This window comes from Caretta caretta, chromosome 1, assembly GCF_965140235.1.
Source record: "Caretta caretta isolate rCarCar2 chromosome 1, rCarCar1.hap1, whole genome shotgun sequence".
In the NCBI taxonomy this organism is placed as follows: Eukaryota; Metazoa; Chordata; order Testudines; family Cheloniidae; genus Caretta; species Caretta caretta.
Window position 1 is genome coordinate 335,432,285 of NC_134206.1, and position 20,075 is coordinate 335,452,359.

At 38.7% G+C, this 20,075-nt stretch overlaps 1 protein-coding gene across 1 annotated transcript in view; it reads right to left on the reverse strand.

The window, feature by feature from the left end:
• SEMA3E (semaphorin 3E) overlaps positions 1 to 20,075 on the reverse strand; it is a 221,889-nt gene that overhangs the window by 35,899 nt on the left and 165,915 nt on the right. The window contains exons 5-7 of the mRNA XM_048836506.2: positions 16,344 to 16,437; positions 2,156 to 2,275; positions 212 to 354 (exon numbers count right to left, since the gene is read on the reverse strand). Coding sequence (XP_048692463.1) covers positions 212 to 354; positions 2,156 to 2,275; positions 16,344 to 16,437 — 357 coding nt within the window. The remainder of the gene's footprint in view (positions 1 to 211; positions 355 to 2,155; positions 2,276 to 16,343; positions 16,438 to 20,075) is intronic.

Here is a 20,075-nt window from a genome sequence, read left to right on the forward strand (position 1 = left end):
GAGGTTCAGCTTCCAGCCCAAAAGTGGGTTAGGATTTTGAACTTCCCAAAACTGGAGGATGGTTAGATGTGGGATTTTTGTTCAGACCCATCTGACGCCCTTCCTCCTCCCCAAATACTAACTGATGGTACATTTGAAGGTAGGAGAATGTATGAAAAAGTGAACACACAGTAAGTTGTTCTACTAGAGGATCAGGACAAAAGAATCTCACCGCACACACTCGTCCAACTCTGGCATAAATGGCATGAGCGTCTGTCTCTGCCTCTAACGCTTTTTCAGTAAAGAAGAAATAGACTTTGTTATCATCCCGGTCTTCATTGTCAGGAATCATGTATGAGCCAACAAACTTTGGTTCTTTAAAAAGGAAGAAAAAGAAAAAGAGTTGGCTCAAGTTTATTAAAACATCATAAATATTTTAAAAATCAATTAACCATTTTAATAGAGAACAGGAAAATATAATGAACGAAGCAGAGATTTTTCCAGGGAAAGATCTACCATTTTGGGAGAGGAAATAGAGTAGAAACCTATTTTATTTGGGTGGGTATCTACAGAACATGTGGAAAACATTAGCTTCAAAAATATTTTTATAACTCCAATTCGCATATCAATACTCTTTTGTATATGTTCAAGGAAAAGATCTCTTTCCCGCCCTGTTCTCTGGGGCTTTTACATTTTAGTTTAAATTAGGCTGAAACTTGGCACTGAGTTTATGTAGCAATCTCTGGCTACATACAAAACAAGCCCAGGAATACCAATTTTGGCTTCAGACAAAGTGCCTTTTACCCAGTGAGATAAAGGTCCAGCTCTGTTCAGCAAACAGAGGTGTGCCTGTAGTTAGAAGGTGCTGAGTGCACCTTTGTTAGGAAACGGTAACCACGTGAAACTTTTCTGGTTTGGGTTTTCATTACTAAGCTGAAATTTGGGTTTGCCCATGTTGTGAACCTTTAACACAAACCTGGGCAGAGTTCTTGTGGGCAGAGTGATTCCTTGTCATCCTAAGTCATTCTGAGAAAGCATTTACAGTTTTCTTCAAAAGCAGGAACAGCATTCATTCCCTTGACATGACCTCTTAAGAAGCTTAGGACCTGACATGATATCATTATAAGATGCTTTTGTAAATATTTCATAAACTTCTGCTCTGATATTGGAGCCATAATGCTGTTTTAAGATGTTGCTGTCATTGAGGACTAAGTTGGGGATTTTATTCTAGTTGATTAAAATATAAATATATTAAATATATATTTTAAAATATTTCCCCTTTTCATAATCACAGTGTAAAAATAGAGGAAATTAAAAAACAAAACTATAACCATACCACCATGAAACCTAATTTTAAACAAACAGAGACCATCTCTTAGAGATAAGATCAATTTTGCCTATGTATTGAGTACATCTATCTACCTTTTTAATGATCTCCGACATCATTTATATAGTACTTGCCATTGTACTACCCAAGTCTGCGATTCAGCAAACTACTCAAGCATGTATTTAGTCTCATTGGAGTCAAGAGGTTGAAACACATGCTCAAAGTTAAGTACCGGTGCATATTTAAGTGGTTTGGTCAAATGAGGCCTTGTATCTAGGTTGAAAGCCCAACTCAGTAATTCAGTGGCAAAACTCCCATTGATTTCAGTGGGACCAGGATTCACCCCTAGCATCTGAACAAATCACTGCTCTTTTGAGATGCCTCCAATCTACAACCACATTTTAGAGCCAATGAGCCAAATTCACTTGCACTGGCGCAAACAGATCCAAATTGCACTTCCTTGTCTCAGCCTGCCTCTTTGTTCCCCAGCTCTGATGCCCTCTGGAAAAGGCAGGCAACAGGGCTGTCATCTCCGTCTTCTCTTGGGCTTAAGGTGGAGGCTCCTTAGCTGATGCACTGAATCAGCACATCTCGCCTCCCTAAGCATGCACTCTCCATAGATGACCTGCTGGTTGTGGAATCACATTGTCCACTGTTGGCTGCAAGCCTGTGCTGGTGCACTCTTTCAACCTCTTGGGAAGACCTTGTTCTGAAAGGAGCCCTCTCTAAAATTCTGTGCTGGATGCAGTGCGAATCCGGCTCATGACACTGTAGTTCTCATTTCTGATAAACAACAGAGCTCCAAAGATTTCCCTAGGTTTATGAACTGTATTCTTTCACTTCCTGTACCTTTCAATAAACGCTCATCGTCAGGTTCAGTTCGAATATGTGGTATACGACCCATAGTACGCAAGACAGCAGCATCTCTCCCCCAGTAGTCATTGTAGAGCCCAGCAAATAGCTCACCCCCTGCAGACCAGACATATTAGTGAACAAGTTAGGGCAATACTGTACTTACTAGATACTCTGGAAAAAAAAAACCCCATGAGAGACACAACTTGTTAATATTCTCTACAACTTTAGCCAAGAGATTGAGTCAGCCACTGAGTATGTGAGGTTGTGTACGAACTGAGAACATTAGGAAAAAAGCCAACCCATGGGAATGTTTAACGGATGCTGGCCCGTGGCACAATTTTACCCCACAGCCCATAATTGCAAGACATAGGAAAGTTGTAGTTAATACTTTGGACAAGATGGTGGTGTTAGAAGCTTGCTGGAAGCCAGCCCAGCTTTTGGAAGGTAGCGAGGAATTCTGCTTTCTCCAACATAGTGCAGGCTTCTCTTTTGTGAGAAAAACATTTTGTTAAAAACTGAAACAACCTCAGGATTAAAAATACCTGATGGGTTTAAATTACAGGAGAAAAAGTTCCCATGCTGTATATGTCTATACTGAGAGTCCAATATATTCATTAGTAAGATTACCAAAACCAAAGGTTCCACCAGATTCACCATTCCTCATTATATAGAACTCTTAGCTACAGTAAATAAGGAAGAGAAACTGGGTAAGCTATTTGGGGTAGGGACTACTGTTTGCTTCTGTGTTTGTACAGCACCTAGCACCTTGGGGTCCTGGTCTGTGACTGGAGCTCTGAGGTAGTATTGTAATACAAATGATAAATAATAAGAGAGAATAGCATGCTATAGATGCAACTTTTTTTATAAGGTGAAGTTTACTGTCTAAAAACAAATTGTGCTCCTCAAAAGGTGCCTACACTTAATGGATCTATGGCCTGATTCATGTCTTATTGAAGTTGATGAAAAGAGTCTTATTGACTTCAGGCCCTCAGAAAAGAAGGACATTGTTGCGATTATGACACTGGACTAAGATCAGGAGATCTGGGTTTAATTCCTGGTTCTACTACAGTCTTCCTGTGTGACTTTTGGCATTCACTTAATGTGCCTCTGCCTCAGCGCCCCATCTGTACAATGGAGGTAGTCATGTTTCTTTCTCCCACCCACTGTCTGTCTTGTCAATGTAGACCAGTGGCGGGAGTCCCTGTGGCCCGCTGCTTCCCGCAGCTCTCATTGGCTGGGAAAGGCAAACTGCGGCCACTGGGAGTTGCGGGGGGCCAAGCCTGCGGACGGTCAACGTCAGCAAAATGTCTCACAGCCTGTAATCAGATTACCCTGATGGGCCTCATGTGGCCTGTGGGCCATAGGTTGCCCACCACTGATTTAGACTGAAAGGTCTACAAAGCAGGGTCTTACTCTGTGTTGTATAGTGCTTAGAAGAATGGGACAGATTTCAGATGGTGCCTCTAAGTATTACGTAATACACAGATAATATATAAATAAAATAAATAATAATAATAATAATTATTATTATAAATAATAAAACTGATTCTGTGACATACTGTGACTTCACTGGGAGCTGAGGCTTCAGTATCAGAGACTAATAAAATGCTTTACCTTATTGTAATCCTATTTCTTGTTCATAGTTGTTTATACCAACTATATTTCTAAGGAAAATGGTGTTAATCTTTTCATTTGCATTCAGAATGTTATTTTAGAACATTATAACCCAATGGAAAGATTGAGCTGGGGGAGTCTGGTGGTAGGACATTTGCTGAAAGACAGCTGTGAACAGAAACGGGGCCAGATTTTTCAGCAAGAGCTCAGTTCAGGTACCAAAATGAAGTGACCAGATTTTCAGAAGTGCCCAGCGTGTTGAGTGCTGATCACTTTTGAAAATCTATCCGTAAGAGACTTAATGAGAACAGCTAGGTTCTGCTCACTTTGAAGAATCCAGCCGTTCTCTAGGTGCCTACATGGAAGCTAAGCTGTTTTGAAAACTTTGCCCCTTATGTTCTTAGCTCATAGATTTCTACTTAATAACTATATTAAAATGTAGCACATTTGTCTTTTTCTAAAACAAAACATATCCAAACATAAATTTTATTTCAAAGTTTTATAAGAGGACGATATCCACCTCTTAATAAATAAATAATACTCATAGTAGACATAAGAGAGTCAAGTTGTTTCAGTGTGTTTTCTTGGGCAAATGTAAATCAATGAGGGATCCGCAGATGCATCCACATGTTGGGCAGATATGGCCACGTGCTTTTGCCACAGCCTGCTTCTCTTTGGCTTTTTCTGTTCAGATGTTCTCAATGGCTTTAACTTCAGACCAACAGGTCTGCCGCAATCCTAATCTACCACCAGCCAGCAGCAGCTTCCCATGTATTTGGGTCGGCATGGCCAGCTTTTAGGTGGGCTTTGAGAGTGTTCTTGTATTGTTTTCATTGGCCTCCTAGCATATGTACTCCCATTTTCAACTGTCCATAAAATATGGCTTTGGGGAGTCACATAGCATCCATATGTATGAGGTGACCAGTCCAGTGAAGCTGCAAGGATTAGGGATTCAACATTAGCCATACAGCACTGGACCGGACTTCAGTGTTTGATATCCTGTCCGACCACTTGCTGTTCCAAGTGAGATGCAAACAGCGCATATGAAAATGCTCAAGTTACATCAAGTGCCTGTTTTAGGGTGTTTCAATAATATACCATTTATGAATCTGAGATTACATTAGCATTTGGTTAGGTTTCATTAAAAAAGTAGCTTGTTAAGACCAGTAGATGGCAGCCTTACATTATAAAATAAAACTGCTGCCACAAACTGTGCAAACAGACGGAAGTAAATTATTTCCAGTTCCAAGCTAATCTGTGTGGAGATTTCAGTAACACCATTTCTCGCTCCCTAATCAAAATAAACGTACTGATCAATAACATTTGCTAGTGATTATGGACTTTAATGAAAGCACAAATTTTGCGTGCACATCCCCCTATAGGTGGGGATTTTGTTTCTGTTAAGAGTTATATGAGAACTTAATGGCACCATAAGTCGAAATAATGATTCTGAAAAGTTTACAGCAGTCTGGCAGCTGGGGCTGGTTCAGAGACCTCAGCTGATTCAGAACTGAGGGAAGTTTTCCCCTCGGCTTCTCTTCTTGAAGAATGGATATTACCTTATAACAAAAACTGAGTCACCACCATGTAACATATCAGTAAGTGAAATTAAAAAAAACCAAAACAGCACCCCAGTGGTGCTAAGACAAGAGAGCTTGCCAGTATCTGAATAATATTCAAAACATTCTTTGCAACATTGATTAATGAACTACACAACCCATATATCGCCTTTCAAAAATTCCATCTGACAAATCACAGGCTGCTTCATAGCAGTAAAACTGTGGAAATTTATAATTCAAAACATGATGCTTCTCTGCTTTGAACAAGTTGATTAGCAGGACACTCAAAACATGGAAAATACCATCAGCTGGATGAGGGATTTAAATAACCATTTACTGTACTTCTTTTTACCATTTTATTATTTGTATTACAATAGCACCTACAAGTCCCATGGACCAAACCCCCACTATACTAGCTGCTAGACACACACAGAAATGATATACAGTCCCTGGCCTAAAAAGCTAACAATCTAAGTATAAGACAGTAGCTAACAGGGGAAGTACAAGGAAACAATAAGAAAAGGAGTACTTGTGGCACCTTAGAGACTAACCAATTACGGTCAGCATGACAGGAAGTGATCTCAGCATAAGAACTTTAACTTGATTCTGCAAACTTTTACCTTTTGGTATTCATGGATTTTCTGTTTTCTCTCTTGTCCCACTGACATCAATAGGCTTTGTATCAAGCCTTTAAAATCATATTATGGCACCAAAATAAATGGCCAGGTTTTCATATGTACAAAGCACCCTCAAAAATAGATTTAGGTACTGACCTGATGCCTCCAAGTTTGAAATTCTGGCTCAAATTTCTACTTTTTTATCCCCCTGTTGTGAAGATTCCGCTATCACAGTGCATATTCATGTAGTGCTCTCCTATCTCTATCTCAGGGTTTTATACTGCCGCCCAACCGCATAGTATGTCAGCACCTTCCATGTAAAATCAATAGCAAAGTCTCTACTGGACTTAGAATCATAGATTCCAAGGCCAGAAGGGATCATAATCTAGTCTGACCTCTTGGATAACACAGGCCATAGAACTTCCCAAAATAATTCCCAGATCATATCTTTTAGAAAAACATCCAATCTTGATTTAAAAACTGTCAATTATGAAAAATCCACCATTACCTTTGGTAAATTATTCCAATAGTTAATTGCCCTCAGTGTTAAAAATTTACTCCCTATTTCCCATCTCAATTTGTCTAGCTTCAACTTCCAGACACTGAATCATGTTATACCTCTCTCTGCTAGCCTGAAGAGCCCGCTATGATATATTTGTTCCTCATGCAGCTACTTATAGACTGTGATCAAGTCACCCCTTAACCTTCGCTTTGTTACGCTAAATAGATTGAGCTTCTAGATTCTATTCCTCTAACACATGGGGCTCTTCTCTGAAACCTCTCCAATTTATCAACATCCTTCTTGAATTGTGGACACCAGAACTGGACACAGCAGTGATCGCACCAGTGCCAAATATGGAAGTAAAATAATCTCTCTAGTCCTACTCAAGATTCCCCTGTTTATGTATCCTAAGATCCACATTAGCCCCTTTGGCCACAGCGTTGCACTGGGAGCTCATGTGCAGCTGATTATCCATCATGACCCCCACATCTTTTTCAGAGTCACTGCATTCCAGGATAGAGTCCCCCATCCTGTAAGTATGGCCTACATTCTTTGTTCCTACATGTATCCATTTACATTTAGCTGTATTAAAACACTTCTTGTTTTCTTGCACCCAGCTTACCAAGTGATCCAGATCTCTCAATACCAGTGACTTGTCCTCTTCATTACTTACCATTCCCCCAATTTTTATGTCATCTGCAAACTTTATCAGTGATGATTTTATTTTTTCTTCTAGGTCATAAATATAAATGTAAAATAGCATAGGGCCAAGAACTAATTCTTGCGGTATCCCAATAGAAACACATCTGCTTGATGATGATTCTCCATTAACAATTACATTTTGAGGCCTGTCAGTTGGTCAGCTTGTAATCGATTTAATTGTGCCATGTTAATTTTATATAGTTCTACTCTTTTAATCAAAACGTTGTGCCGTACCAAGTCAAACTTTGTGCAGTGTCTGTCACTGTTCCCTTTTCAGGGTAAAATTTATGCTTGGGGCAGGATTTGTGTTTTGAGAAAGAGAGAGAGAGAGAGAGAGATTTTATTAATTAAAGAACTGTTAACACTGCCTGCCTTCTCCAGACAAAAATATGGATCCAAGCCTGAAGCCTTTACTTTGCTGAAGTCAATTTGGCAGATTTTGCTTATTAGGTTACAGCATTCCTTCTACATCCCATTAAGTTCAAAGAAAGGTGATCATCAAAGTGTAAATGGGAGCACAAAAGACAATTCCATGTTTCTTTTTTCTAGAAAAAAAGAATTCAAGAAAATTAAATGCAAACTGCGCCTCCAAAAACAAACAAAAACAAAAAAAAATCCACAAAAAACAAAACTTACCTGAATTCAACTTTAAGGTTATATAGAATGAATCACAAATGTCTCAAAATGCTGATAAATTTCCATAATTAATCATCCCTGCTGTCATTTTGCACTTATAATAAGTAGTAGTTTCCATTCTTATTTTTTAGTTAAGAATGTAAGTTAATATATTCCCTGTTTATGTTACAGGATTTATATAATTAAAAAAATACAGGACATGCAGGATGGTTGTTCCTTCTGTAACCTTAATTTATAAGTTTCTTATGTTTTTTCTAATTTTGCTCTCCACTTTCCTTAATAACAACATTCAGCTCTTTTAGGACCTGATGCAAAGGCCACTGAAGTCAATGGCAGATTTTTGCATTGTCTTTGAATAAGGCTTATACAGAATTCTTCTTTTGTAGATCTCAAAGCATTTTACAAAGGAAGGTAAATATCATCAGGCATCTCATTTCAAACTGGAGGACAAAGAGTTACTTGCTTGTACTTGCCACTAAATCAGGGCAGAACCCAAAATAGAACTTCTGACTCCCAGCTTAGTGCCACATCTACTGTCTTTCTGTAAATTTGCACAAACACAGTGTTTTTGTAAGCACAGTAATTATATAAAGTAGGGAACAGATTAACCAAATAAATATCTTCTCTCTTTTTTCTTGACTATTTGCTTGTCTAATAGCTCAAACTATTGATTCCATATCAAGAAGATTCATCAGGAAAATCAGGGGAAAGCAATAGGAGCTTGGATTAGTGGGCTGTGATAGCTGACTTCACAGGGAAAACATTTCAGAACATGTTAACAATGACACAACTCACAGATTCATAGATTATAATGCCAGAAGAACCACTGTGGAATCTAGTCTGATCTCCCATAAAAAAGCAGGACCCCCTAAATTATTTACTGTTTGAACTAGAGCGGGGGTCGGCAACCTTCAGCACGCAGCCCATTAGGGTAGTCTACTGGAAGGCCACAAGACATTTTGTTTACGTTGACCGTCCGCAGGCCTGGTCCCTGCAGCTCCCATTGATCGGGAATGGCGAACCTCGGCCACTGGGAGCTGCGGGGGGCTGTGCCTGTGGATGGTCAACGTAAACCAAATGTCTTGTGGCCCGCCAGCAGATTACCCTGATGTGCCACGTGCCGAAGGTTACCGATCCCTGAACTAGAGCATATCTTTTAGAAAAAAAAATCCAGTGTGGATTTAAAAATTGTCTGTGGTGGAGAATCTACAAACCTTGGTAAGTTGCTCCAATGGTTAGGTTAAAAATAATTTTTGATGAAGAGTTTCATACATGGAAAGGAAATTCTGCTATTTGAAAAAAGAGGGCTGAATTCTGCATTCCTAGTACATTCAAAATTCCCTAGGAATTTTAGGTGCAGATGGAATCCAGGGTAAAGCCAACACTGCCCGCTTCTCTAATGTACATTTTCTGAATGAGGAATAAACAGATGCAGCATTAGGATTCTTTAAACTTCAATAATGAGATTCTCATTGCTTTAAGATCACATATACATTACGGTCCATTACTGTAAACTTTTTAGGATGTGCCAAAACAATTTATTCACAAGATTAACATAACTACCTGTAAAATGTTATAATGTGTATAGGGAAATGATGCATTTTCTTGCTTGACTTTCTAAAATATTCACACTAATCTGCTTCTAATCAGCAAACAAGGCTTTGATAACATATAGACTTTAGGTAGACTGTGTAACAAATGTTTGAATCTGATTTTGGTGTGGTCCCAGTTGAGTGGGTGTAGTTTATCTCTCTAGAGAAGATACATGCATTGTACACTATCTAATGTGTCTAATGGTATCTTCTGTTTTTTATCTTGTTAATATCAAGTCAGGCTTTGCTCTGGAGTGCTTTTAATTAGAAATAACAAATTAAGGGACAATTTCTGTAGTCCTAGAAAGCAACTGGAATTTTGTCTGACAACTCAGGACAACAGGATTTTGTGCTTCTAAGCAAAAAAGTGTAAAAGTTTCAAAAATGTGCAAAAAAGAGGATAATGCAGAACTGATTTTATTTCAAGTGACAATGGTAAAGAAGCACAAAATCCTTTTCTTCTAACACTGAACAAGAAACATTTTTAGATATCAGGAGTGCTGTCTCCAAAGCTACTCTCTCTCTCTGATCCCTTACGGAGATGTTACCTGGCAACTTCACCAATCTCCCTCTTGCCTGGCTTTCTGCTACATTTTAAAAGAAACAACCCAGGTATCCTCACAGTTATCAATAATGCAATATCCCAGCAAATTGATAGAGGGCAGTGTTGTGATGAAGATCTCATCTTTGATGTGACACAAAACACATGACCATATCCCACGACAATTTTCCTAAGAGTACAGGTATAACCCAAGGTTAAAAGGGTGCCAAATTCCAGCACAAGATTGCAACATTCCTTTTAGTTGAACCCTTCATGTAATATCAAACGAATATTATTTTCCAATTCTCTTAAAATTACTGCAAGTTTAGAATAGATAGGCTATTTCTACCTCAGAAATGGCTGTGCTTCCGTTGTTGGTGATGTTTTTGGTATGAGTAATTTGAAGTGAAAGTAGTAAAATAATGGAAATATTAAGAGTTACCATTAGTAGTACTCCTTTTTATGGAGCCGCTAAGCTATAACTTTTGCATTTGAAGTGATCTGACTCTCTTTTGAATAAAAAGGCAAAGCACCCCAATGGCAAGTATTCTACAGTTTAGAAATGGTTAAATCCGGAAGATAATTTGCAATATGTATGACTAAAATCAGATTTAAATAGGTTTACTTAGGTCAAAAGAAAAGTTTGTGTATTTCAGCCCTTCAATTAAAAATCCTGGTTCAACAAAATGATAGTTCCTGACTTGGCTTTAAAACTGAATATCCCACATTTTATTGAGTTTTATGACAGGTCATCTAACCAGATGGTAAAGTAGCTTGTGATGAAAATTCTATTCTGAATGATTAAACTTGTCACATATTGTCCGCATAAGGAAACAGAATAGATGTTCAGCTGCAGAGAAGTGGCATAAAATGTAAATGGTTAGAAAAATTCCATACAAAACTCTTGGACCGATTTTCTAAAAAACAAAACAAAACAAAAATCCCCCTATCATCCCATATGCTTTCAATAGTCAAAGCAGCTCTGTAATAAATCACTCAGGCTGATTGACTAAGACCACAGTGGCTGATAAAACAGTTTAGGCCTATATTTTTTGATATATATTTAATACTTTATGAGCAAGCTGTGATAAATTTACACTAGATTTTAATGTCTATTTTCTATCTAGGAAAATCCATTCTGATAATGATCCCTCTGGTTTTTTATGCCTGTTCTTGGAATGGGAAAGAGAATAACTGAGTGAAAGAGAGCAATAGAAGGATAGAATAAAGAAGTGACAATTTAGCTCAACCTTAGACTATGGGAGAGAAAAGAAAATGCAGGTCTTTATTCAGAACAATAATATGGACTTAAATTTATAAAGCATTCAGATACCACTGTGATGGGCACAAAATAAATGGTCAGATACCATGGTGATGGGTTTGAGTAGGACAGAACAGAAAATGCACACTTAGAGAGGTAGGTACATAAAACTTTAAAGTCATTTTGTTCAGCCCATTGGGAAGGATGCTGGATTCCTGCTTAAAAACAAATTATAATAAACCAAAATGGGAGTAATATGAAATTTAGATGGAGGTCTCAAAAGAATGGAGGAGTTGGTGGTGGCAGGAAGCCCGCAGGCTACAAAGATGGAAACAGATTTCAAAGCCTTCAAAAGAGATTTAAAATAAAAAAAAGGAATTGGGTTAAGCTTATGGTTTGTTAAAAGCCTTTGGGTAAATGTTCAAAAGCACCTAAGTCCCATTTTTAAAAGTGACTTATGTCTATCTTCTCCATGGTATTAGGTGCCTAACTCCCATTAAAATCAGTAGGAGTTAGATTCCTAAATATCTTTCAGAGTAACAGCCGTGTTAGTCTGTATTCGCAAAAAGAAAAGGAGTACTTGTGGCACCTTAGAGACTAACCAATTTATTTGAGCATGAGCTTTCGTGAGCTACAGCTCACTTCATCGGATGCATACCGTGGAAACTGCAGCAGACATTATATACACACAGAGATCATGAAACAAGATCATGAAACTTGATGATCACTTTAGATAAGCTATTACCAGCAGGACAGTGGGGTGGGAGGAGGTATTGTTTCATGATCTCTGTGTGTATATAATGTCTGCTGCAGTTTCCACGGTACGCATCCGATGAAGTGAGCTGTAGCTCACGAAAGCTCATGCTCAAATAAATTGGTTAGTCTCTAAGGTGCCACAAGTACTCCTTTTCTTTTTGCTAAATATCTTTGAAGATCTCGGCCCTAGTTAATTAGGAGCCGAACTCCCACTGACTTTTAATAAGACTTAGGCACCTAAGTCATTTAGGTGCTTTTGAAAATTTTACTTATTTCTCTATTTACAACTTCCTTTTCCCTTGTTACAAAGCCATATAACAATATATTCGTTCTTCATCTGGGATGAATAAAAAAAACCCCTGGGTTTACACTCTTGCCAGCCAGTGTTGGTGTTGAGGACCAGCCCTTCTGCTGGGCATATGGTTCTTCACTAGCTTGTCTAGTGAGGTGCCAAATCCAGTACTAGATAAAGGGGGCAAGAAAGAAGGAATGGACAAGAAAAGCCCCTACTCTCACGTGAAATGAGCCAGAATCCCTTGGTCATGGTGCTCAGATGCACAAGCCTCTTTGGCATATGTTTGGTCAAAGATGGGTGCCAGCACACAAATATGGTACTCAAGTGCCTGTGGCTAGGCCCTCATTCATCCTCTTATTTTCTTTATCTTGTATCTCCTTTTATGGCTGAATGCTCCATGTACAGCTAAATGGCTAAAGTCTTCTTAGGCTGAGTAAATCTTAGCCTGTTTTCTCATACAATACTAATCTTCCTGTTGCCTTATCTGATCCAAAGATTACCCTTTATTTGTTCTGCTTGGACAGAGCAATAGTCCAGCCTTTCACTCTTGCTGCTTTGGTGCCATCCACACAAATGGTTATCTATTAATGGCTACAATGCTTGTTTCTACACTTCTCATTGTCCTCCAGACAAATCCCCCCCAAACTATCAACCGTGTGCCACAAACCCAAACAGCTACAATACATGATCTCATGAGATGCCCTAAGAATTCATTCTGTTCATTTGCCAAGTGTTATGTCTTCTGTGGTTGCTCCACTGTAGGCCTCAAAGAGGTAAAAAAAAAATCACATTAAAACATAGTCTTCTAGTGTTTCCCGTTTCCCTTCACTATGAATACGAGAGCCCCTTAAATAACAGGAAAATATATAAATATGTATACCTTTAAGAACTTTATACCCTCAGATAAGTATTTATTTTTAAATAACATCAAGGATAGGTTCCTTGAGCTGCTGTATGACCCTTTAAGAATACAGCATTTCCTCACAAAGATTTGTAAGAATGTAGACAATCTGGCTATATTTGCATTGAAAGGAAGACTTTCTCCTAGAAAAGTTAATCTGATTCTTAACATAAAACAAATTCCTGGTGAACCTAAAGTTTTTAGGAAACTTTCATACTGCTTAGTAGAAAACGGTGAGATCATTTCTCCACTGATACAAAAACGTTACAGGCTCTTAGGAGTCAGATCCTACAAACCATACATTTGTGGAATATCAATTGACTTCAAGGAAAATTTGGCACATGAAGAGCTTCTAGAATGGGACCTATAAGAATACGGCCCACTGCATTTCAGAATCCACAGCAGGCAGTCTCAGAACCTAGGTCTACAGACTCAGGCTTACGGGACTTGTGCTACAGTGCTAAAAACAGCAGTGTAAAGGTAGTCACTTGGGCTGGAGCTCAGGTTCTGAAACCCACCCCTCTCTTCAGGTTTCAGAGCTAAGCTCAAGCCTGTCTACACAGCTGCTGTCGTGGGAGCCCTTGTCTGCGGACCCAGGCTCTGAGACTCCTGGGTTTTAAAATGCTGTGTAGATGTACCCCAAACTGCTTTTTTCCAAGATCCAGGCATGAAGGCTAAGTACCTTATGCCCCGGCATGAAGTGCTCAATCAGGACACAATCTGACTTCCATTTCAGACAATAATAAAACTCACATTGATCTCGCAGTTCGAGCAGAATCAAATCTAATTTATTTTCTTAGTTTTGCCTGAGTAAAGACTGAGAACTGCAGAATCTGACTGCAAAGCTCCAATCCTACAGTTACGCTCTGTGCAGGTGGACCCCCTATACCTATGCAGAGCTCACTGTGTGATCATTAAATGGTTATTAAATGGTTGAAACATAGACAGAAGAAGAGTGTGTGAAAGACCCATACTCAACCGTACTTCATGGGGCATGGGGAAGTCAGTCAAAATATTTTTTTCTGGATCTTCCATGTCTATATAATCCACTCATGGTAAGTACCTTTGCGATACTAGGGATCAGCTTTCTTATTTTAGTTCAAGATGGTACAGTCTATTAACACCCCTCCTTCTCTGGACAAACTGAGATTTGGTGTTTGAGGTAAACAACAAAAGAACATTAAAATCCACAAATTTTATGCCACTGAAATGTAAACTGAAAAATCAAGAAAAACAAGACAACACAAAACTATCTCCAGAATGACAGGTTTCAGAGTAGCAGCCGTGTTAGTCTGTATCCATAAAAAGAAAAGAAGTACTTGTGGCACCTTAGAGACTAACAAATTTATTAGAGCATAAGCTTTCGTGAGCTACAGCTCACTTCATCGGATGCATACAATGGAAAATATACTGGGGAGATTTTATATACACAGAGAACATGAAACAATGGGTGTTACCATACAGACTGTAACAAGAGTGATCAGGAAAGGTGAGCTATTACCAGAAGGAAAGCGCGGGGGGGAGGGGGGAACATTTTGTAGTGATAAACAAGGTGGGCCATTTCCAGCACTTTACAAGAACAGTGGGGGGGGGGAAATAAACAAGGGGAAATAGTTTTACTTTGTGTAATGACACATCCACTCCCAGTCTTTATTCAAGCCTAAGTTAATTGTATCCAGCTTGCAAATTAATTCCAATTCAGCAGTCTCTCCTTGGAGTCTGTTTCTGAAGTTTTTTTGTTGAAGAATTGCCACTTTTAGGTCTGTAATCGAGTGAGCAAAGAGACTGAAGTGTTCTCCGACTGGTTTTTGAATGTTATAATTCTTGACGTCTGATTTGTGTCCATTTATTCTTTTACGTAGAGACTGTCTAGTTTGGCCAATGTACATGGCAGAGGGGCATTGCTGGCACATGATGGCATATATCACATTGGTAGATGTGCAGGTGAACGAGCTTCTGATAGTGTGGCTGATGTGATTAGGCCCTGTGATGGTGTCCCCTGAATAGATATGTGGTCACAGTTGGCAACGGGCTTTGTTGCAAGGATAGGTTCCTGGGTTAGTGTTTTTGTTGTGTGGTGTGTGGTTGCTGGTGAGTATTTGCTTCAGGTTGGGGGGCTGTCTGTAAGCAAGGACTGGCCTGTCTCCCAAGTTCTGTGAGAGTGATGGGTCATCCTTCAGGATAGGTTGCAGATCTTTGATGATGCATTGGAGAGGTTTTAGTTGGGGGCTGAAGGTGACGGCTAGTGGCGTTCTGTTATTTTCTTTGTTGGGCCTGTCCTGTTAACTTCTGGGTACTCTTCTGGCTCTGTCAATCTGTATCTTTACTTCAGCAGGTGTGTATTGTAGTTGTAAGAATGCTTGATAGAGATCTTGTAGGTGTTTGTCTCTGTCTGAGGGGTTGGAGCACATGCGGTTCTATCATAGAGCTTGGCTGTAGACAATGGATCCTGTGGTGTGGTCTGGGTGAAAGCTGGAGGCATGTAGGTAAGTATAGCGGTCAGTAGGTTTCCGGTATAGGGTGGTGTTTATGTGACCATCGCTTATTAGCACCGTCATGTCCAGGAAGTGGATCTCTTGTGTGGACTGGTCCAGGCTGAGGTTGATGAGGTCGAGGCTGAGCAGACTCCATTGAGAGACTGCTGAATTGGAATTAATTTGCAAACTGGATACAATTAACTTAGGCTTGAATAAAGATTGGGAGTAGATGTGTCATTACACAAAAAGTAAAACTATTTCGCCTTGTTTATTTCCCCTCCTACTGTTCTTGTAAAATGCTGGAAATTGCCCATCTTGATTATTACTACAAAAGGTACCCCCCCGCCCCAGCTCTCCTGCTGGTAATAGCTCATCTTTCCTGATCACTTTTGTTACAGTCTGTATGGTAACACCCATTGTTTCATGTTCTCTGTGTATATAAAATCTTTGTACTAGAAAGTTTTAGGAATGAATCTTTGACAATAAGTGACAATCAATTATGTTTGTAGAACAGCACATGAAATAGAACATCTGCTCACTCGTCTGAGATACACTTGCTCAAATTAACACTGTCTGGAATGTAATATTAATCTGGGCACCACTGATAGAAGTAAGTCTGACATGCCATAGGCTGTAGAGAAATACTGATAACACCTAGGAGAGCTGACGAAAGAGACTCAGAAAGACAGTTTGACAGCACCTTGAAGATTGAGACATAAAGTTCATTACCAATTAAAGTTGAGATGAAGGAGGAGCTGGGATCAAAAGGGCACCTGCCTCGTCCTCTCTCAAATTTGTGCCAGTCCAGTTGAAATAGGTGATCCTTTAAAGAAAGTCACAGAAAACAGCATAAATACTACATTAAAATAAAAGAATAAAAGATTAGCTTTAATGTGTTTGATATCTCTGAACTGAATTGACTTTTTCTGTGTGGAGAAAATAAGGTTACCATTGTTCACTAATAAATTCGTTATAAAGATTCTTTGATTTCCACAAAACACCCTTGCATGAATACTACACTGCAACATTTACTGAAATATGCATGTATTAGAATCAGTGATTCATTTGTATGGGCATCATGAGGGGAAATTTCCCTCTCTCCTCTAAAATTATCTAAATATTCAATAACTATCTAGCAAAGAAATGCATTTGTCCTCTCTAGATAGGATGGCATAATAAATGGAGCATAAATTTGAGGCTACTGTGTGTCTTCTTTGTACTAGAAAGTTTTAGGAATGAATCTTTGATTAAAACATTCAGAACATGTGATGTGATTTATGTTGCAGACGTACTCCAAAATTAGTCTTGGAAAAGAAGAAAATATTTTTAAAACTATTTATTTATTTATGAAGTTTTAACAAATCTTTGCCATGTAAATATCAGAGCCAAAACAATGTTCATTACAACAGTGAGCTTTTGCTTAGAGAAACATTAAACAGTAATATAATCCTCAGCTCATTTAATAGGGTGTTATCTTTATTACAGAGTGAGCACCTTTACGTTACCCAAGACATGCTGTTTTTGGTGATTTTATAAATTGAGTGAAATCTCTGTTTACACATATTTAACTAGGCATGTCTATCAAATGTTAATATTGAAAATAATTGGACAGGTGTGCTGGTTTTTGGCGAATGAGTGTATTTTGTCTGAGTGTTGAACAAATGGTAGAGAAATATCGAAGTATCTAGTTGTCCTCTGTCTCTTTTGCGGGGTACGTGATTATCGGGTGAATTGGAAACTAATTTTAAAATGTATGTATTATTAAAATTTTCCCCTCCAAAAATAAGCGGGGAGAGGAGGAGAAAGTACAGTTATGACAATTAGATTGCCAAAATATACATAGTACAATCATCAAGAATTTGTATTATAAATATATATGATACCATATATTCCAGCAATGCCAGTTCTGTGTTACAGATTCACTCATCAAACAAGTATATGAAACCATATTATTTATTTCAGCATACTGTATAAATTCAGGTTTCAGAGTAGCAGCCGTGTTAGTCTGTATCTGCAAAAAGAAAAGGAGGACTTGTGGCACCTTAGAGACTAACAAATTTATTTGAGCATAAGCTTTCGTGAGCTACAGCTCACAATGCGTCCGATGAAGTGAGCTGTAGCTCACGAAAGCTTATGCTCAAATAAATTTGTTAGTCTCTAAGGTGCCACAAGTACTCCTTTTCTTTTTGTATAAATTCAATCCTTCTGCTTGGTGAACTGATCTCAGTTTTAGGTTGGTGGTACACATGTATGTCAGCTGTTTGGGTAGATGTAAAACCACCCAAAAAAGGGAGCTAAAGAAATAAAGGTTTTTAAAAGGGACAGCAAGATAAAAGAATGGGAGGGCAGAAAACAGAGCGGTGGGGGGAAGAGAGGGAAGAGAGAGGGTAATGAGAGCGACATTTCGGTTCTCATCCTCTAGAGATTAATGAAGGCCTGTACAAAGTTAGACTGAATCTTTTCAAATTTGTCTAAGGCCCATCTTCTTTGAAATGTTACTCACTCTGTAGTTGCCAGCCAGCCAGGCTTCTATCCCTGGAAGCAATCTGCTCTTCCATCAAAGCAATATAAGCCATTTGTCTACAAGCAGTGCACTATGGAAACAAGCTTCCCAAGAGCTAGAGAGTTTCCAAGATGTTGGGATATATTCCAAAACACAGTTCTGGAAAGTAATTTCTAAGACTGTACCCATCACCATATTAATCCTCCTATCTACTTCTAGCCTGAAAGACTGGATCCTGAGACCATCGCAAAACACATGAGCCAGTAGGGCTCCAGGAGACCCACATCTCCAGAAGCAGTCTGTGTTGGGAAAACCCAAGCACTGTAACTTATGTGGAGACCAGTGTGAATGAAATATAATTTTCTGCTGGATCAGCCTTAATCATATATCAACAAAAGAATTTTTAATGCAAGGCATTTCCCCATTGGCTAGGGCTCAGGTTTATATACATTTTTTTGTTCCAGGCCCAGCACAGATAATCTAAATTAGGGAGAGTCACTTGGACCAGGAACTCTTAAGAGGCTGCAACTGGTCTGGAAAACCAAGGGAGCTCTCTTCAGAGCAACAGAAACTCTGGATTTCTGGCAGTTCCACTGCCTGTGGATTGAATATGTCCTTCAAAAAATGTTTAAGCTTCAGGAAATACCATTTGCACCAGGTAGATTATACAGTTGTTGAAGTGTTTGCAATGGAAGGAATAGATCCTCTGTGGTCAATTGAGACCCCTAACATTTTCCCTTATCCAGCTATTTTCTCCGCATTAGTCATTTATTGTCCATTTTCAATTAGTTGCCCCAGAAGAAAGTATTTTTTTACATTGAACATAGCCCATCCAACTAGGTTTATTTTAGGGCTGTTGCTTAATCGCACTTAACTCGTGATTAACTCAAAAAAATTAATCACAATTACAAAAATTAATCATGATTAATCGCAGTTTTAATCACACTGTTAAACAATAGACTACCAATTGAAATTTATTAAAAATGTTTGGATGTTTTTCTACATTTTCAGATATATTGATTTGAATTACAACACAGAATATAAAGTGTACAGTCCTCACTTTATATTATTATTCTTATTGCAAATATTATCACTGTAAAAAAGAAACAAAAGAAATAGCATTTTTCAGTGCACCTCGTACAAGTACTGTAGTGCAATCTCTTTATCATGAAAGTGCAACTTATAAATGCAGAATTATTTTGTTACATAACTGCACTCAAAAACAAAACAATGTAAAACTTTAGAGCCCACTAGTCCTCTCAGTCCTAGTTCTTGTTCAGCCAATTTTTAAGACACAAACGAGTTTGTTTACATTTACGGGAGATAATGCTACCAGCTCCTTATTTACAATGTCAGCTGAAAGTGAGAACAAGCATTTGCATGGCATTTTTGAAGCTGGAATTGCAAGGTATTTACATGCCAGATATGCTAAACATGTATATGCCCCTTTATGCTTCAGCCACCATTCCAGAGGACATGCTTCCATGCTGATGAAGCTTGTTAAAAACATAATGTGTTAATTAAATTTGCAAAAAGAAAAGGAGTACTTGTGGCACCTTAAAGACTAACCAATTTATTTGAGCATGAGCTTCTACATAGAGTGCTTCCGCCGACGTGCACGGGCTGAAATTTTGGAAAAGCCCCATAACCTCAGCCGTACGGAACACAATGCCATCCACAGCCTCAGAAACAACTCTGACATCATAATCAAAAAGGCTGACAAAGGAGGTGCTGTCACCTGCACATCCACCAATGTGATATATGCCATCATGTGCCAGCAATGCCCCTCTGCCATGTACATTGGTCAAACTGCACAGTCTCTATGTAAAAGAATAAATGGACACAAATCAGATGTCAAGAATTATAACATTCATAAACCAGTCGGAGAACACTTCAATCTCTCTGGTCACGCGATTACAGACATGAAAGTTGCGATATTACAACAAAAAAACTTCAAA